The sequence below is a fragment of the Myxine glutinosa genome, chromosome 8, assembly GCF_964187855.1.
Source record: "Myxine glutinosa chromosome 8, kmMyxGlut1.1, whole genome shotgun sequence".
Taxonomy (NCBI): domain Eukaryota; kingdom Metazoa; phylum Chordata; class Myxini; order Myxiniformes; family Myxinidae; genus Myxine; species Myxine glutinosa.
Window position 1 is genome coordinate 138,187,197 of NC_136268.1, and position 17,040 is coordinate 138,204,236.

The 17,040-nt window shown below is 46.2% G+C and overlaps 1 protein-coding gene across 1 annotated transcript in view; it reads left to right on the forward strand.

The window, feature by feature from the left end:
• Window positions 1–1,899: 1,899 nt before the first annotated feature.
• LOC137432939 (pro-epidermal growth factor) overlaps window positions 1,900–17,040 on the forward strand; it is a 129,822-nt gene continuing 114,681 nt past the window's right edge. The window contains exon 1 of the mRNA XM_078783750.1: window positions 1,900–2,078. Coding sequence (XP_078639876.1) covers window positions 2,015–2,078 — 64 coding nt within the window. The 5' untranslated portion in view covers window positions 1,900–2,014. The remainder of the gene's footprint in view (window positions 2,079–17,040) is intronic.

Here is a 17,040-nt window from a genome sequence, read left to right on the forward strand (position 1 = left end):
CTGCAGAACTGCCGCAGAATTGGTGAAGAACTGGTGCAGAATTGGCAAAGAACAGGTGCAGAACTGCTGAAGAACTGGTGCAGAATTGGCTTTGAATTTTTTTTTGTTAATGTAATGTAATTCCTGGATGTTGTCATGTGTGCATATGCTGTGGGAAGGTGTTGGGGGAGAAGAGAGTTAATCGGGATTTTAAAGGGAAACAAGCGTTACGCCTAGGCCCCCCGTCGGGGAAGTGATGTGAGTTGACAAAGTGGAAGACGCAGAAAACATGCTATGATATGATATTTCGCTCACAAGGTTCAGACATACATGGAGGCGGCCATCTTGGATTTTGACGTGGCGACACAATTTTCAATAGCGTTCTTCCTTATGCCTAGATACACCCACACACCAGATTAGAAGTTGGTACTTCGCTTATTTTTCAAGATATTCCACTCACAAGGTTCAGACATACATGGCGGCGGCCATCTTTGATTTTGACGTGGCGACCCAAGTTTCAATAGCGTTCTTCCTTATGCGTAGATACACCCACACACCAGATTAGAAGTTAGTAGTTCGTTTATTTTTCAAGATATTTCGCTCACAAGGTTCAGACATATATATGGTGGCGGCCATTTTGGAATTTGACGTGGCGACCCAATTTTCAATAGGGTTCTTCCTTATGCCTAGACACACCCACACACCAGATTAGACGTTGGTACTTCGCTTATTTTTCAAGATATTCCACTCACAAGGTTCAGACATACATGGCATCAGACATACATGGCGGCGGCCATCTTGGATTTTGACGTGGGTTGCACCCACACACCAAATTCGAATGCGGTCCTTCGCTTATGCACGCACACATGCACGCAGGCCCGCACGGACGGACGGACGCAGGGGAAAACCATAGTCCCCCTTTCACTCCGCGGTGCGACGGGTGACAATGAAATGGATTGATGATGAGGGGGATTGGAAGGCATTTATGACGAGAGGAATTGGAAGGGAAAGGATTACAAAGGGGGAAAATTTGAACCTGCTGTACATACACAACGCATTTGGTCTGTTGCTGTTACGAGGGCAGAGGTATCGTAACTAAACACAATTCCTATTGAAATATCTAAACTAAGGATCCATTATGTGTTGAGTGCGACATCCCGGGGGGTCTTTCCACAACCGCAACATTACTATACTTGCTCCTCCTATATGACATGAATATTGATTGCTTGTCGCCCATAGGTGTCCATTTCCTCATGACATCACCTTTAATCTTATTCTGATTCTCATGGTCTATACTATGTTACAGAGCATTGGGGCTGCCGAAGCAGTTTCTTGGCAAAGGTAGTTTTGGGTGGTTTGCCATTGCCAATTCCCAGCAGTAGTTAGGGCAGCAATTTCTACTTTTCCTAGGGTGCCGGTGATAGCTCGCCTACTCTTCGCGAAGGATACCATGGGATCTTTGGCGTCCACCAACTAATGCCTGCCTGTGAAATGTGAATCACCAGGACGGCAGTTTATAGCTGGGTTTGGATTCGAGCCCAGCCTAGACAACTTAAAAGTGAGTGTGCATACCTCTAGGCCATCCTACCTCTAGATAGTTTTTCATTATCTAGATTGTACAATACATTATTTATTTTCGGGAAAATTATCTTCGATTGTCCTTTGGAAATTTTTCCCTTGGGAGGAAAGAAGGAGCTCTATGTGTAAGTGGGATAATGATAATAATTATCTGGATTATGATTGAGCGAATGTAGTACATGGGCCGTACGTTTTTCCCTCTCATGCAGAGACCACGCACGGTACGGTGCACCGGCAGGTAGATCATGCTACTAATAGGTATACTGAGCTGGGGTGTATCTCCGAAAGAGAACTCACTTAACGCCCAAGAGGATGGGAGGAGGGACGGACCGAGTGCGTGACACGCACAGCGAGCGAGGAGGGAATATCGGCGCCGTGCCCCGACGTTTCCGTGCACGAGGCGACGAAGGCACATCCGGCGCTCGCTGCAGCACCGCACGCGCCTCGCGCGGGGACCATGCACGCCCTCGAGGTCGTGTGCGCTGTGGTGCTCGCATTGCGGTGCTACTCGGCGACGCAAGGTGGGGACTAGGGAAGGAACAACGTATAACGAGGATCAACGTATCACCGGGCTGTACGTCGGTTGTGTGTATTTCTAGGGGCGCCAATGAAGGTGTACCGACCGTGCAGGTGAATATACGTTCATATTAACGGAGGTAGGGAGCATTCATCGCTCTATGGTCTGAGGTGACCCTATAGCTTTCCCACGCGAGAATATGTAACGCCTCTTTATGGTATTTTGTACCCGGCGTGCTACAAATACAAGTCTGTGTGTCCTTGTCTGGCATCGAGTTCAGTGTCAATCCGACTCGGGTATTTTCATCCGTGGAGGTAATTTCTGATCATTTCGCACCTTGTGTTCCAAGGCCAGTTCAAGCGAAATGCTCAAATTGTCGATTTTATGCGCAACTGTCGCCTTGATGACACCGGAGCCTAAGATGTCACAGAGCCTGCGGCCTTTGTCTCCCTGCTCTAGCGACAGAGGACAAAGCGAACTGGTTCCCGAGGGACGAAATGGTAATTTTATTTATTTATTGCAAACATAAATAAATAAATAACTCACAGGGTTTGCCCTTTCGCTCGACGTACGTCGGACACAACGTGTTCTCATCTTCACGCATTAAATCACCGCATCGACCGAAACGTCCTGCGTGTTGGAGGTTTTTGGCTAAAAAATCTCTTTGGTGCATTAATTTAGGGCACAGCTGGGTGAGCATGCCAATTAGAGGGGTTAAAGGGCACAGTGATGGAGGGACAACATGGTGCGTCTCCAGCAGGTCTCCACTGGAGCAATATCTATATTTATCTCTCGGAGGGAGAGGAGGCTGGTGAGGGGGTCTTACAGGAGGCGCATTCGGAAAACAGAGATGAAGGTCGACCTGGAATGTATTATGATAACATCATGAATTATGTAATACCTGTTAGTGCTAACCCAGCAGTAGGGGTGTGCACACGTGTGCTGGACTGAGTATAAAGAGTCCTCGTTTAACGTCGAAATGTAACACCAACGTCCTGAGCCAATAACGTGAATATACAGTACCAGGGATAATCGTGTCACGAAATACTGCCAATGGCTCGGTTGGATATAGACCGGGCGCCATCTGAGTCGGTGAAGCTGTTTGTTTGCGCATATTTATTTATTTATTTTACTGTATCAGGCTGGGCATTATTGAACTCTGAAAAATAGTTTTTGACCAACAAAACAAGTCTGAGCAATTTTTCCTCCCCCTTTCCCTCATCTAATAATTTCATGCGTTGGTTGTTGGTTGGTTTGTTCCCATTTCATCCCCACTTTCCCCTTCCAATTCCTGCTGTGTTTCATTCACCTTATGTGCGGCTTGTTCACCCCTATGTGTCAATATAACTACTACTCTGCTCGTGGCGTTTCTCTATTCCATTCTGCTCCAGCAATTTCCATGAGCCTCGACCAGGTAAAACTCGAACCACACCTTCTGGGCACTGGTGAAGGGAATGAGTCAATGCTTTGACAGATGAAAAAGCAGGGAAGGCATCATTAGCTCTGTATGTACAGTCACATCAAAAGGAAGTACACCCCATGTAGAGTTTTGACTTTTTCAACATATTTCAACATACAGCTATTTAATCTTCATTTCAACAATATTGATAGGTAAAGGTGATATAATATAACAAATATCATGAAACATTTACATTTTGTAGTCCATTGTATAATTTAAATAAACGTAAATGCAAATTTCGCATGTGGAAAAAGTAAGTACACCCTTGGCTCTAATAGGTGGTATTGCCCCCTTTGGCAGAAACAACCTCAAGTAGGCGTTTCTTATAACTGTCTACCAGTCTCTGAAATCGATTGGGAGAAATGTTTGCCCACTCCTCCATGCAGAATTCTTTCAGCTGTGCGATGTTTGAGGGGTTTCTTGCATGCACAGTTCGTTTCAAATCCCCCCACAACATCTCGATGGGATTTAGATCCGGGCTTTGACTTGGCCATTCCAGAACCCTCCATTTCTTTCTTTTCAGCCATTCCTTGGTGGATTTACTGGTATGTTTAGCGTCATTGTCATGTTGCAAGGTCCACATTCGGTTGAGCTTCAACTTTCCGACAGATGGCCTCACATTATCCTCAAGCACCCTCTGGTACAATGAAGAATTCATAGTGGATTATATGATGCTGAGCTGCCCAGGCCCTGATGCAGCAAAGCTGCCCCAAACCATAATATTTCCACCACCATGCTTTACAGTTGGTATCAGGTTCTTGGGGTCAAATGCTGTCTTTGGTTTTCGCCAAACATGTCTTCTGGTTCTGTGGCCCAATAGCTCTACCTTTGACTCATCTGTCCAGAGCACATTGTTCCAGAAGTGCTGGTCTTTGCTTCGGTGTTCATTGGCAAACTTTAGTCTTGCCCTGATGTTCTTTCTGGACAGCAAAGGTTTCCTCCTGGCACACCTCCCATGTATATCAAATTTGTGCAGCCTCTTTCTAATGGTAGACTCGTGCACTTTGACATCAACAGTGGCAAGAGCTACCTGCAGGTCCCGTGATGACATTCTGGGGTTCTTAGAGACTTCTTTCAGCATCTTGCGGTCTGCTCTCGGGCTGAACTTGATGGGGCGGCCTGGCCTGAACTAGTTGGCAGTTGTTTGGAATCTTCTCCACTTATACGTAGATGATCTTCCAGACAGTCGAATGATTGATTTCAAATTGTTTGGAGATCTTTTTTAATCCCTTCCTAGACTCGTAGGCATCTATAACCTTCTTTCTGAAGGCCTCAGAGAGCTCTTTTGATCTCGGCATGGTGACGTTGCACACTTAAACAACAAAGAGCAAACCAAACTAAATGTCTGAGGTTTAAATAAGACAGGTTCCTCCAAGATCCTCTCTAACGATGTTCTTATCATTTGCACCTGAGCTGGTGCACCTGATTCTAATTTTAGGTCATTGAAGTCGTGATAAATGTCGGGGTGTACTTACTTTTTCCACATGCAAAATTTGCATTTATGTTTATTTAAATTATACAATGGACTACAAAATGTAAATGTTTCATGGTATTTGTTATATTATATCACCTTTATCTCAATATTGTTGAAATGAAGATCAAATAGCTGTATGTTGAAATATGTTGAAAAAGTCAAAACTTTACATGGGGTGTACTTACTTTTTCACGTGACTGTATATATATATACTAGCTTGGCTCGCCTCACCAAGCGTCGATACTGAGCAACGGGCTTATTTTAACTGAGGCTAATGACTGTACCTGAGTTGCTGTAATGTCATGATTTACACCAATCATAATACAAACAATTACTTTGCACAAATGTATTTGTTGTGTTTGTGATATTACATTTTTATAGGCAATTTAGGTTGAAGATTTAGGTTGAATGTTTTTTTTTCAAGAAAGAACCCCTCAGTACATACATAGGGGAGGGGTAGGTGCAGACTGGAAGTTTGGGACGATTACACCTCACCACCACGTATTTCAAAGCACCTCACCACCAAATAATTTAAAACACCTCACCACCAAGTAATTTAAAACACCTCACAGCCATAAAACACGTAATAAAAACACCTCGCCACCAGGAGATTAAAAACACCTCACAGCCACGAAACACGAAATTAAAAACACCTCACAGCCATAAAACACGTAATAAAAACACCTCACAGCCATAAAACACGTAATAAAAACACCTCACAGCCACAAAATTAAAAACACCTCACAGCCATAAAAAACGTTTTTAAAAAACCTCACCACCACGAAATTAAAAACACCTCACAGCCATAAAACAAGTAATAAAAACACCTCACCACCACGAAATTAAAAACACCTCACAGCCATAAAACAAGTAATAAAAACACCTCACCACCACGAAATTAAAAACACCTCACAGCCATAAAACATGCAATAAAAACACCTCACAGCCATAAAACATGCAATAAAAACACCTCACAGCCATAAAACATGTAATAAAAACACCTCACAGCCATAAAACATGCAAAAAAAACACCTCACAGCCATAAAACATGTAATAAAAACACCTCACCACCACGAAATTAAAAACACCTCACAGCCATAAAACACGTAATAAAAACACCTCACCACCACGAAATTAAAAACACCTCACAGCCATAAAACATGCAATAAAAACACCTCACAGCCATAAAACATGCAATAAAAACACCTCACAGCCATAAAACATGTAATAAAAACACCTCACAGCCATAAAACATGCAAAAAAAAACACCTCACAGCCATAAAACACATAATAAAAACACCTCACAGCCATAAAACAGGTAATACAAACACCTCACAGCCACAAAATTAAAAACACCTCACAGCCACGAAACACGAAATTAAAAACACCTCACAGCCACAAAACAGGTAATACAAACACCTCACAGCCACGAAACACGAAATTAAAAACACCTCACAGCCATAAAACACGTAATAAAAACACCTCACAGCCACAAAATTAAAAACACCTCACAGCCACGAAACACGAAATTAAAAACACCTCACAGCCATAAAACAAGTAATAAAAACACCTCACCACCACGAAATGAAAAACACCTCACAGCCATAAAACAAGTAATAAAAACACCTCACCACCACGAAATGAAAAACACCTCACAGCCATAAAACAAGTAATAAAAACACCTCACCACCACGAAATTAAAAACACCTCACAGCCATAAAACACGTAATAAAAACACCTCACCACCATGAAATTAAAAACACCTCACAGCCACAAAACACGTAATAAAAACACCTCACAGCCATAAAACACGTAATAAAAACACCTCACCACCACGAAATTAAAAACACCTCACAGCCATAAAACACGTAATAAAAACACCTCACAGCCATAAAACACGTAATAAAAACACCTCACCACCACGAAATTAAAAACACCTCACAGCCATAAAACAAGTAATAAAAACACCTCACAGCCACAAAATTAAAAACACCTCACAGCCACGAAACACGAAATTAAAAACACCTCACCACCACGAAATTAAAAACACCTCACAGCCACAAAACACGTAATAAAAACACCTCACCACCATGAAATTAAAAACACCTCACAGCCATAAAACACGTAATAAAAACACCTCACCACCATGAAATTAAAAACACCTCACAGCCACAAAACACGTAATAAAAACACCTCACAGCCATAGAACACGAAATTAAAAACACCTCACAGCCATAAAACACGTAATAAAAACACCTCACAGCCATAAAACACGTAATAAAAACACCTCACCACCACGAAATTAAAAACACCTCACAGCCATAAAACAAGTAATAAAAACACCTCACCACCACAAAATTAAAAACACCTCACAGCCATAAAACACGTAATAAAAACACCTCACCACCACGAAATTAAAAACACCTCACCACCACAAAATTAAAAACACCTCACCACCACAAAATTAAAAACACCTCACAGCCATAAAACACGTAATAAAAACACCTCACCACCACAAAATTAAAAACACCTCACAGCCATAAAACACGTAATAAAAACACCTCACCACCACGAAATTAAAAACACCTCACAGCCATAGAACACGTAATAAAAACACCTCACCACCACGACATTAAAAACACCTCACCACCACAAAATTAAAAACACCTCACCACCACAAAATTAAAAACACCTCACAGCCATAAAACACGTAATAAAAACACCTCACCACCATGAAATTAAAAACACCTCACCACCACAAAATTAAAAACACCTCACAGCCATAAAATATGTAATAAAAACCGCTCACAGCCACGAAATTAAAAACACCTCACCACCACGAAATTAAAAACACCTCACAGCCATAAAACACGTAATTCAAAACACCTCATCACCAACTAATTAAAAACACCTCACCACCACGTAATTATAAATACCTCACCACCATTTGATTTAAAAACACCTCACCACCACATCATTTAAAAACACCTCACCACCACATAATTAAAAATACCTCACCACCACGTGATTCAAAACCACCATAACCTTATCAAAAACACTTCACAACCACGGAAACAAAAGTTTGAGGGAGTCGTTAAGTGACAACACAGACACTAAATCGATATATCTACACACCTGCTAGCCCAGATGTGTAGATATATAGATAAATGACTGTACCCAAGTTGCCGTTTTGTCATGGTTTAAACCAACCATAATTCAAACAATTATTTTCCACAAATGTATTTGTAATATACGTGATATCACATTTTAGACACAATTGAAGTTGAAATCTTAAGTTGAAAACAATTTTTTTTCCCAAATAAATTCAAAAAAAAAAAATTTTTGAATTTTTCTAAAAAGAAATATACCCTTACGACATACCGACGGGAGAGATATGTGCATACCAGAAGTTTGGCACGATTTTACAAAAGTTTGAGAAAGTAGTTCAGTGACAACACAAGACATGACAACACAACACAGGACAGGACAGACACTGCACAGATATATATATATATATATAGATACACGAGAACATATATTTATATACATATACACGAGAGTATATATATATTGTTACGGTACGCGGTTAAGGATGTTGTTTGCCGAGCGAAGGCTCCGCGACCGAACAGTTGTTCCCCGACTAAACCCGATTCACCCAAACGTTGGCCGTATCGCGCCACAGATACTCAATGTGGAAAAGACTAAGATGACGAATGCAAAGAGGAAGAAGAAGAAGACGTACAGAAGAGTAACGGGGTTTATTATTATTTACACACACATAAGCAAAAAGAGCAGTCACGGGTATTTACAGCGGACATGAACACGCAGGTGACACAGTGAAAATTACTAGCTTATACAGACTTAGTTACTACCCAGGACAGCACGAACAAAACAAACTCACGTACGCAAATGGGGAACTTGCAGGCAGGAATGGCTGGAAAGGATGAGCAGGTGGGATCACAGGGCACAGCGAGCAGGTCCACTCCGGGCGGGAAGCGGGGAGCCGGCAGCTCCTTGTATTCCGCTTTACAGCGCACGCCGGCAGCTCCTGGTATTCGGCTTTACAGCGCACGCCGGCAGGGTCACTCGCTGCCCCGTCAGGGCTTCACGCGGCTGGTTGAAACGGGGCTGGACTCATCTGCCGTATCTCTTTGCAACTCGTTCGTAAAAGTTCCTCTGCTTTCTCTTGGACCCTTTCTTTGTCGTGTACCTCTCCACGCAGCTCAGCTCGTATTCCCTTCCTCTCACTTCTCTCCAGCACGGGTCTGACACGCCCTCTCCCCCGTGCTCTGTTTCGTGACCTTGTATGGTAATCCCACGGGCTTGTCTCCTTATTTGGGCATCGCGCCAACGGCACGCCCCTCGTGGCGAGCCACGGGCTTGTTTCCTTATTTGGGCATGGGGCTGCACAGCCCCGCCCTTCGTGGCGCGCCCTGGGCTTGCCTCTCCCTGGCGACCCCGCCCCTCCTGTTCAAACAGAGCACGGAGCACATATTCACTATAGCAGCGAATTGAGAGGGCGTGCACCCCACGCTTGTGAACTGCTTTACCCACAGATGGAGAGTTTGGCTGGGAAATGGAATTATTGAAGGGGAGCTATTCTTAATTGATTCGGTGCAATGGAGTGTCATTCTAATGGAAGACAAGGCCTTACTCTAAAACACATAATAAGATATAAGCTACTGAACAAGGGTTTTATCGTGTCCTGCAATGTGGTGTTTATGGAATTAACTACCGAGACGCCCTTTTTATCTTTACACAACTCTGGAGGCAGGAGGGGCCATATCCAACCAATGTTACACAACAATTTACAACTACAATACACACAATCAAAAAAATGCAATCCTCATATCCGCAACAATATATATATATATATATATATATATATATATATATATATATATATATATATATATATATATATCTATATATATATATATATATATATATATATATATATATATATATCTATCTATCTATATATATATATATATATCTATCTATATATATATATATATATCTATATATATTGTTGCGAATATGGAATTTGGCCTCCATATCCGCTTGTAAATATTCCCCTATTTTCTCCAATACTCCCCAACTTTCCCCAATCCCCCATTCCCTAGTCCCATTGCATGTAAATAACAATCAGTAGAGCCGACCTTCCCCTTATTCCCCCATTAAATGTCGTGCCCAGGTCCACCGCACCACACGTAGACAACTTTCGGACATCTTGCTAGTTATTCTTAATCTATGTCAGTTAAGGCCTCGTTTCCATTAATTATGACTCTTCGTTGCACCAGAATGTGATTATATGGCACCAGTAGTGAGTTTAGGACCTTTCCCATACCTCCTCCCATCTTCTTCCCCGTCTACAACAACAGAGGGGCACGGCGCTGCGCGGGGGGGAGTGTGCGTCCTCCCACCGGCTCGGTTCGCCGCCATCGACAATGCGCTCCAGACGATGCGCTCCAGACCATGCGCTCCACGGGGTTACCACGAAGGGGCTCCTTGTCAGCTCCTCGTCAAGGGCGGAGCCTGGTAAACCCCCCGCACGCACCCAATGAGAAGCAACGTGCCGATTCCACGAGGCGGAGCTAAGGAGCCGAGGGCGTGTCACTCCCCGCCAGATATACGCGGCCACGCGCCGGATGTGACGTGAGATGCGCCCCCAGCTGGAGAAAGAACGTTGCCTACGATCGCTGAGAGGAAGAGAACCCGCCTGTGAAAGAACGTTACCACCTCGAGCGCTGTGCAACCTTCCGCATCTCTGGACCGGACCGGGTCGACCCTGTCCTTGAGCCAAGAGTGCACCTTGAGCCATCGATACCCGCTGTCCTTTCCATCAACCCCCGTGTGAGTCAGCCTTGTCCCGTTTGCCTGTCGTCTGTTGGGGAATAATATAAGATTGTGTCTAAGTGCTTGTCTTTCTATGTTGTACCTCTCGTCCCTGTAATCTGACCTTCCGCACGAATATAATCTCCTCCGGAGGTCTTGAGAACCGTATCCCTGGTGTCTGTCATTATAATTCAGCCGTGTGTCTTCTTTTTCCTTATTGAGCCAGCGTGGCGCGGCTTCGTCAACGTTCGAGTACAATCGGGTAATTTGTGCGGACACGACGGCCATTCCGCTCGGCCCACCTTAACATCAAAGTCGTGTCTGTAACAATTGGTGTCAGGAGTTGGATTCGAACCTGGGACTAAATTTATTTAGCCCAAATTTTGGACACCAATTGTGTTAGTACGGTAACAATTGGTGTCGAGGAGTGAGATTCGGACCCGGGACTAAATTAGTTAGGCCCAAATTTTGGGAGGGAAAATCGAGCCGGAGCGCGTACGGCGCTCGACCAAATCGATCCGGAGCGCGGTCCCGCGGTTACTGCGCTCGACGAAATTATAACAGCAAAATTTGGATTTGTTTTACGAAACTCGAATTTTGCAAGTCGCGCTATGGCGGATCAAGACGGCTGGGGTCCGGTAGGGGAGAGTGAAGCAGGGTCGGTCCAGGACCAAATTGAGGGACGCGAGGAGAGCGAAGCAGTGAGGGTAGCAGGTTCGCAAAATAGCGCCGTCACGCACGAAGTAGCGGGCGCGCAAAATGGCGCCTCGCAGATGGCCACGGCGTCCACACCCGCGACCGTGGCAGCGCCCCCGATGGATTGGGGCCTTTTTTTCATACAAATGAAGGCCCTTATGGCCCAGAATAGCGAGAAAATGAGGGAGGAAATGAGGGCTGATAATGAGCGGTTGGGAAACCGGATGGATGCTCAGAGTGAGCAATTGGGGGTAATGGGGAACCGGATGGATGCTCAGGGTGAGCAATTGTGGGTAATGAGGGACGAAGCGAGGGGTACCAGTGAGGGATTAGACAATAATTTTAAGGGATTAGACAATAATTTTAAGGGATTAGACAATAATTTTAAGGGATTAGACATGAAATTTGGGAAATTAGACGATAGATTAGGGGAAATACAGGAGGGGTTAACGGGGGTAGAAAACAGAATGGCCGCTCAAGAGAATCAAATGGAAGGGATGCAAAAGGGGTTAGAGGGGGTAGAAAATAGAATGGCTGCCCAGGAGAATCAGATAGAGGGGGTGAAAAATGGGTTAGAGGGGTTAGAAAACACCATGGAAGGCAAATTGAGGGACATGAGGGACCAAGCGGAAAGGGAAGTTAACCAAATGGGGCAGCAGATAGAGGGGGTCAGAATGGGGGTAGAAACCAAACTGGATGCTCACAGGGAGGAAATGGAGCAGATGAGGGTGGCATCTGGGCAGGAGATGCAAGTGATGGGAGAGGAGATCAGAAGAGGAGTGAGTGAGGAGGTCGGAGGAGTGCGCGAGGAGGTGAGGCACTGTAAGGAGCACATGGAGAAGGAGGTGAGAAAGGGGACTGTAAAGTTACAAGGGGGCATAGAGGACCTGACGCAGGAGGTGGAGCAGCTGACGGTGGGACAAACGGAGTTAGTGGAGCAGGTTCAAAGGAACACTGCGGTATTAGGAGGTTTAAAAGCGACACAAAACGACATAAAAAACGACTTGATAGCGACAAAGAGGGAATGTCAGATGGTACGTGAGGGACTGACAACGAGGTTGGACGAGGTGATAGAGGTAATGGAGACGAAGGACCGGCAGGTGAGGACGCACATGGAAACGGTCAAGGTAGCCTTGGAGGACGAGCTTGAGGAGACGTACCGGGGAATGAAGGAGGTGAAGCAGAAATTAGAAGAAGTGGAAGAAGGGGTGAGCGAAATTAAGAAGCGACGGAGAGGGGATAAGAAAGAGATAAAAGAGGAGATAAAAGAATTGGTCCAAAGTCTGTGTTTGGATCGTGATGATGTGCTCATTAACCGGATGAGGGATTCGCAGGTGATGGAGGAGAAGCGAAGAGGAAGAGGACCCGGTGTAAGTGGTGACCAATATGGTCGTGCGTATGATGCGCCAGGGGATTTAAGAAGCTTGGGGGTCGAGATAGACCCGGGTGTTCGTGAGAGGCCATTGGTGAAGTGTGCGACAGGTCTGGTGTGCGAAAGAGGAGGTGTGCGAGAAAGTCCGACTCAGGGGTGTGTGAGGAAAAAGTGCGTGCCAAGGAGTGAGGGTGCTGGCGAGAGTGAGTCGGTCGTAGCGCGTGTGCGAGGGGGCACATGGAAGCGTGGTGTGGTGAGTGTTACAGAGGGTGTGATGGGAGAGTGTGCGCGAGAGAGGTGTGTGACGGACAGGTGCATGGGGAAAGAGTGCGCTGTCAAAAGTAAGGAAGAATGCACACCTGTGGTGAGTGTTACAGAGGGTGTAACGGGAGAGTGTGCGCGAGAAAGGTGTGTAACGGACAGGTGCCTGAGGAAAGAGTGCGCTGTCAAGAGTAAGGGTGAGTGCGCTGTCAAGAATGGAGGTGAAAGTAGTGAGAGTGACATGGAGCGTGAGTTAGTTGTGACAGGTGAGCGAGGATGTACACCTGGGATGGAAGGATGCACACCTGGAATGGTAGAGCGTGAGTGGGAATGCACGCTGGAGTTGGTGGTGAGGCACGTGGTTGGGTGTGCGAATGAGAGCACACCTGTGATTGTCACAGAGGAGGTGACTGAGGAGGGGGCGCGAAGCGGTGTATTGGTGAGGTGTGCGAGCAACGAATGTGTGCCAAAGTGTTCGGTGGTCAGGTGTGTGACCAAGGCTGTGAGTGGAATGGGTGTACCTGGGTGTGTAAGGAAAGGTACGAGGAGCATGGGCACGGCGGGATGTGTGAGCAAGGAACGGGCTGCGGGGTGTAAGCGTCCAGGTGAAGCATCAACGTTAGACGGGATAGAGTTTAGAACGACGTATAGCCGAATCGGGCCCTCGGTGCATGCTGGGCCTCGCTTTGAACGGCCGCGTCCGTGCTCCACTAGGCGGAGCGGGCGGCCCGATAGAAAGAGTCGTTATGGCGACCACGTTTTGTTGAGACGTGCTGGCAGGTCGAGATCGGGACATTGGATGGTTCCACGCCGAGGTGATGCGTGGGATCTCGGCCCGGGTAAGCCCCCGTCCCTGCACCGAGTGCCGGACGCATCCAGCCGCTGGCACAAAACAACCAGCATCCATTGCTTGGCTTTACGAAGCCGGGCTTTGGACAGGGATTGGCGCACCGAGAGGTATTAGTGAGTCGACTGGGTGATGAGGTTAGTGTTTTGGACCCAAAATTAGAGAAAAACAAAATTTGATGATTGGCAAGGGATTGGCAGTAGTGATTGGCAGATGATGGGCAGTGATTGGCAAATTTTTAATTTGTTGAAATTTGATGTGCAAAATTGGTAGTGAGAGACCCCCGATGTGGTGGGATGGCAAATCCACCATCCTTCCCATGTGGGGGCAAAGGAGCAATAGATTATGGGGTGTAGGGCAGTGAAAACTAGCCCGGGTGGGTTAGGTTATATTGATAGGGATCTAGAAGAGATTGACATTAGGTAACGTTAAGTTTAGTTAGTGACTGATACCTGTAGTGGGGACGCAGGTAGATTAGTATGGATGATAATGACGTGGGAGCGCAATAGTTTAAAGGGACGACTGGGAAGCGCAAGTTTCAGAAGGGAGTAGTTAGCTGAGATGATGCTGTGTGTGTGAGAATTGAACAGGTGTGATTGCACAGGTGTGCAACTGGACAGGTGTGTGGAGCAGTGTATGAGTAGTGAGTGTTGTGGATCAGCGCGAATGCGCTTGGGGAGAGAAGGGTGCAGGTGGCACCAGGTGTGAGAGCACAGGTGTGCAGGTACAGGTGTGTGGAGAGAGTTGGAGTAAGTGGTACGGAGTGGTGTGCATGGTGCGAAGGTGTGGATGGGGGAAGAGTGGACCCCTTTCACGAGTACCCGGGGCGGGTAGTGTAAGTGTTAGGTAGAGGCTACAGGTAAATTGTGGTTGGATATTGGCATCTGTGGTGCGGTTGCAGAATGGTGTTGTGGATGGGTGCATTAGTGTTGTGGAAATGGCTGGGCGTGTAGCCTGTTAGTGTGTGTAGTTGGTTGGGCACTCCACCACTGTGAGGATGTCGGCCAGGTGAGGCCGCAGGTGGGCTCTGGGAGCCGGTAGAGTTGTGGATGGGGCCCGAGGATCCGGAGGATGGACCCGGGTAGCCCAGTGCCAGAGAGGGCACCGAGTGGGGAGAGTGCCAGAGGGCCTTCCCCAGGTAGTTAGGTTAGGGTGAGGAGCAGGTAAGCTCGGAGGCAACTGCAGTGGTGGAGGTGTGCAGGTGGGTAGACCCACTGGGAGAGGTACACGCCGCAGCCCAGAAATTGTGCGAGGGCACCGGGAGATGAATCGGGGGAGTGAGACCCCAAATTGAAGAGCACCACAGTTTGGCCAATGGGAATTGGTTTTTAGAACCCATAGTGTAAGAGGGCCAATGGTTTGGCCGGAGAAAGACCCCGGGTAGTGTAAAATTGTTAAAGTCACTTAGGAAATAGTTAGGATTGATGAACCTGTCGCACCATACGCAGCCACTTACCTGTGGTGATGATGATGACTCCGCACCTGTGTTTTCTTTGTTTGTTGCAGGAAATGAGATTGCTGTGTGGATTTGTGAGACGCATCACGACGTGGATGAGACATTGGGGTGATTCCATCTCTCCCTCCCTAGGAGGGACTGATGATGAATTGGTAATGGCAAATTATGATGTTGAGTTGGAGATGGCAAATTTTGATGAGAGTTGAAAATGGCAAATTTGATTGGTTAGGAGGGAGAGAAGACGAATTTGGTATATGGGAGGAACGGGGAAGACAGTAGGGATGTTTGTTGATTTGTAAAGTAGATGTTTATGGGTAGTGTTGTGTTTTGTGGATACAGTAAGGGGTAAGGGAGGGGCTATGTAGGTTACCTGGTGGGGGGGGGCGTACGATAGGAACGTACCTGTCTCACCTGGTTCCCATGTGCCCCCAGTGTGCATTACCTTATATTGCGTGCACTTTTGCGCCCTTACCACCTTACTCACTTGTTTCTTCTTTTGTCTCCCACCTCCGAGGATCTGGCTTTGGGGTAGAGACAGAGGAGAGAGAGGTGCTGGCTGCGCAGTTGTGGGCCTGCACTTTCGCTGTTTGCTGCCGGGATCGATACACCATATGGACCGCAATGTTTGTGGCCACCCACAATGGACCGCAGTTCGTTTGCGGCCAAGCACCACCCGGGGATGGACCTATGGGTCAACGTGGCACCTATGCCATACAGGTGAACCACTTTTAGTTAACACCAAGTGCACCACAAGAAGAGCAAGAGACACCTGCAGGGTTAGGGGTTGTCGAATTTATTTTTATTCCAATGAACAATGGTGACTGCACCGATTGGTGGTGGGGTGGTGCTTTTGATGCTGGGAAAGGGTGCTCTGCACGTTATTAAAGGCCGTCGGCCACAGAGCACTCGTGGGTTGGTGTATCGATGCTGGCAAGCGCGCTCTCTCTATGCATAACATCTGCATGTGTTCCTCCAAAAACAGGTCCTGGATCGTAGTGTAGATATCAGCGTAATCTTGTAAATAATGCTCCCTACCGGCTGTATGTGTAGTTTGAGAATTCTTTCCGGATTCGGTTATCCTGTGGGTGTGTTTCTGTGAGGAGAAGGGTGCAACGTCGCAGGGGGACATATTTACTCATTCGTGAATATCTGTAAAACTGTCGCACTCAGGGTAGAGTTAATAGTAGAGGGAACTACATTGCGTGCCACACTAAAGTAGGTAAAAATTTATCGGGTCGGGACGCCCCGAGGGTAGAGAAGGGTGCAATGTTGCGAATATGGAATTTGGCCTCCATATCCGCTTGTAAATATTCCCCTATTTTCTCCAATACTCCCCAACTTTCCCCAATCCCCCATTCCCTAGTCCCATTGCATGTAAATAACAATCAGTAGAGCCGACCTTCCCCTTATTCCCCCATTAAATGTCGTGCCCAGGTCCACCGCACCACACGTAGACAACTTTCGGACATCTTGCTAGTTATTCTTAATCTATGTCAGTTAAGGCCTCGTTTCCATTAATTATGACTCTTCGTTGCACCAGAATGTGATTATATGGCACCAGTA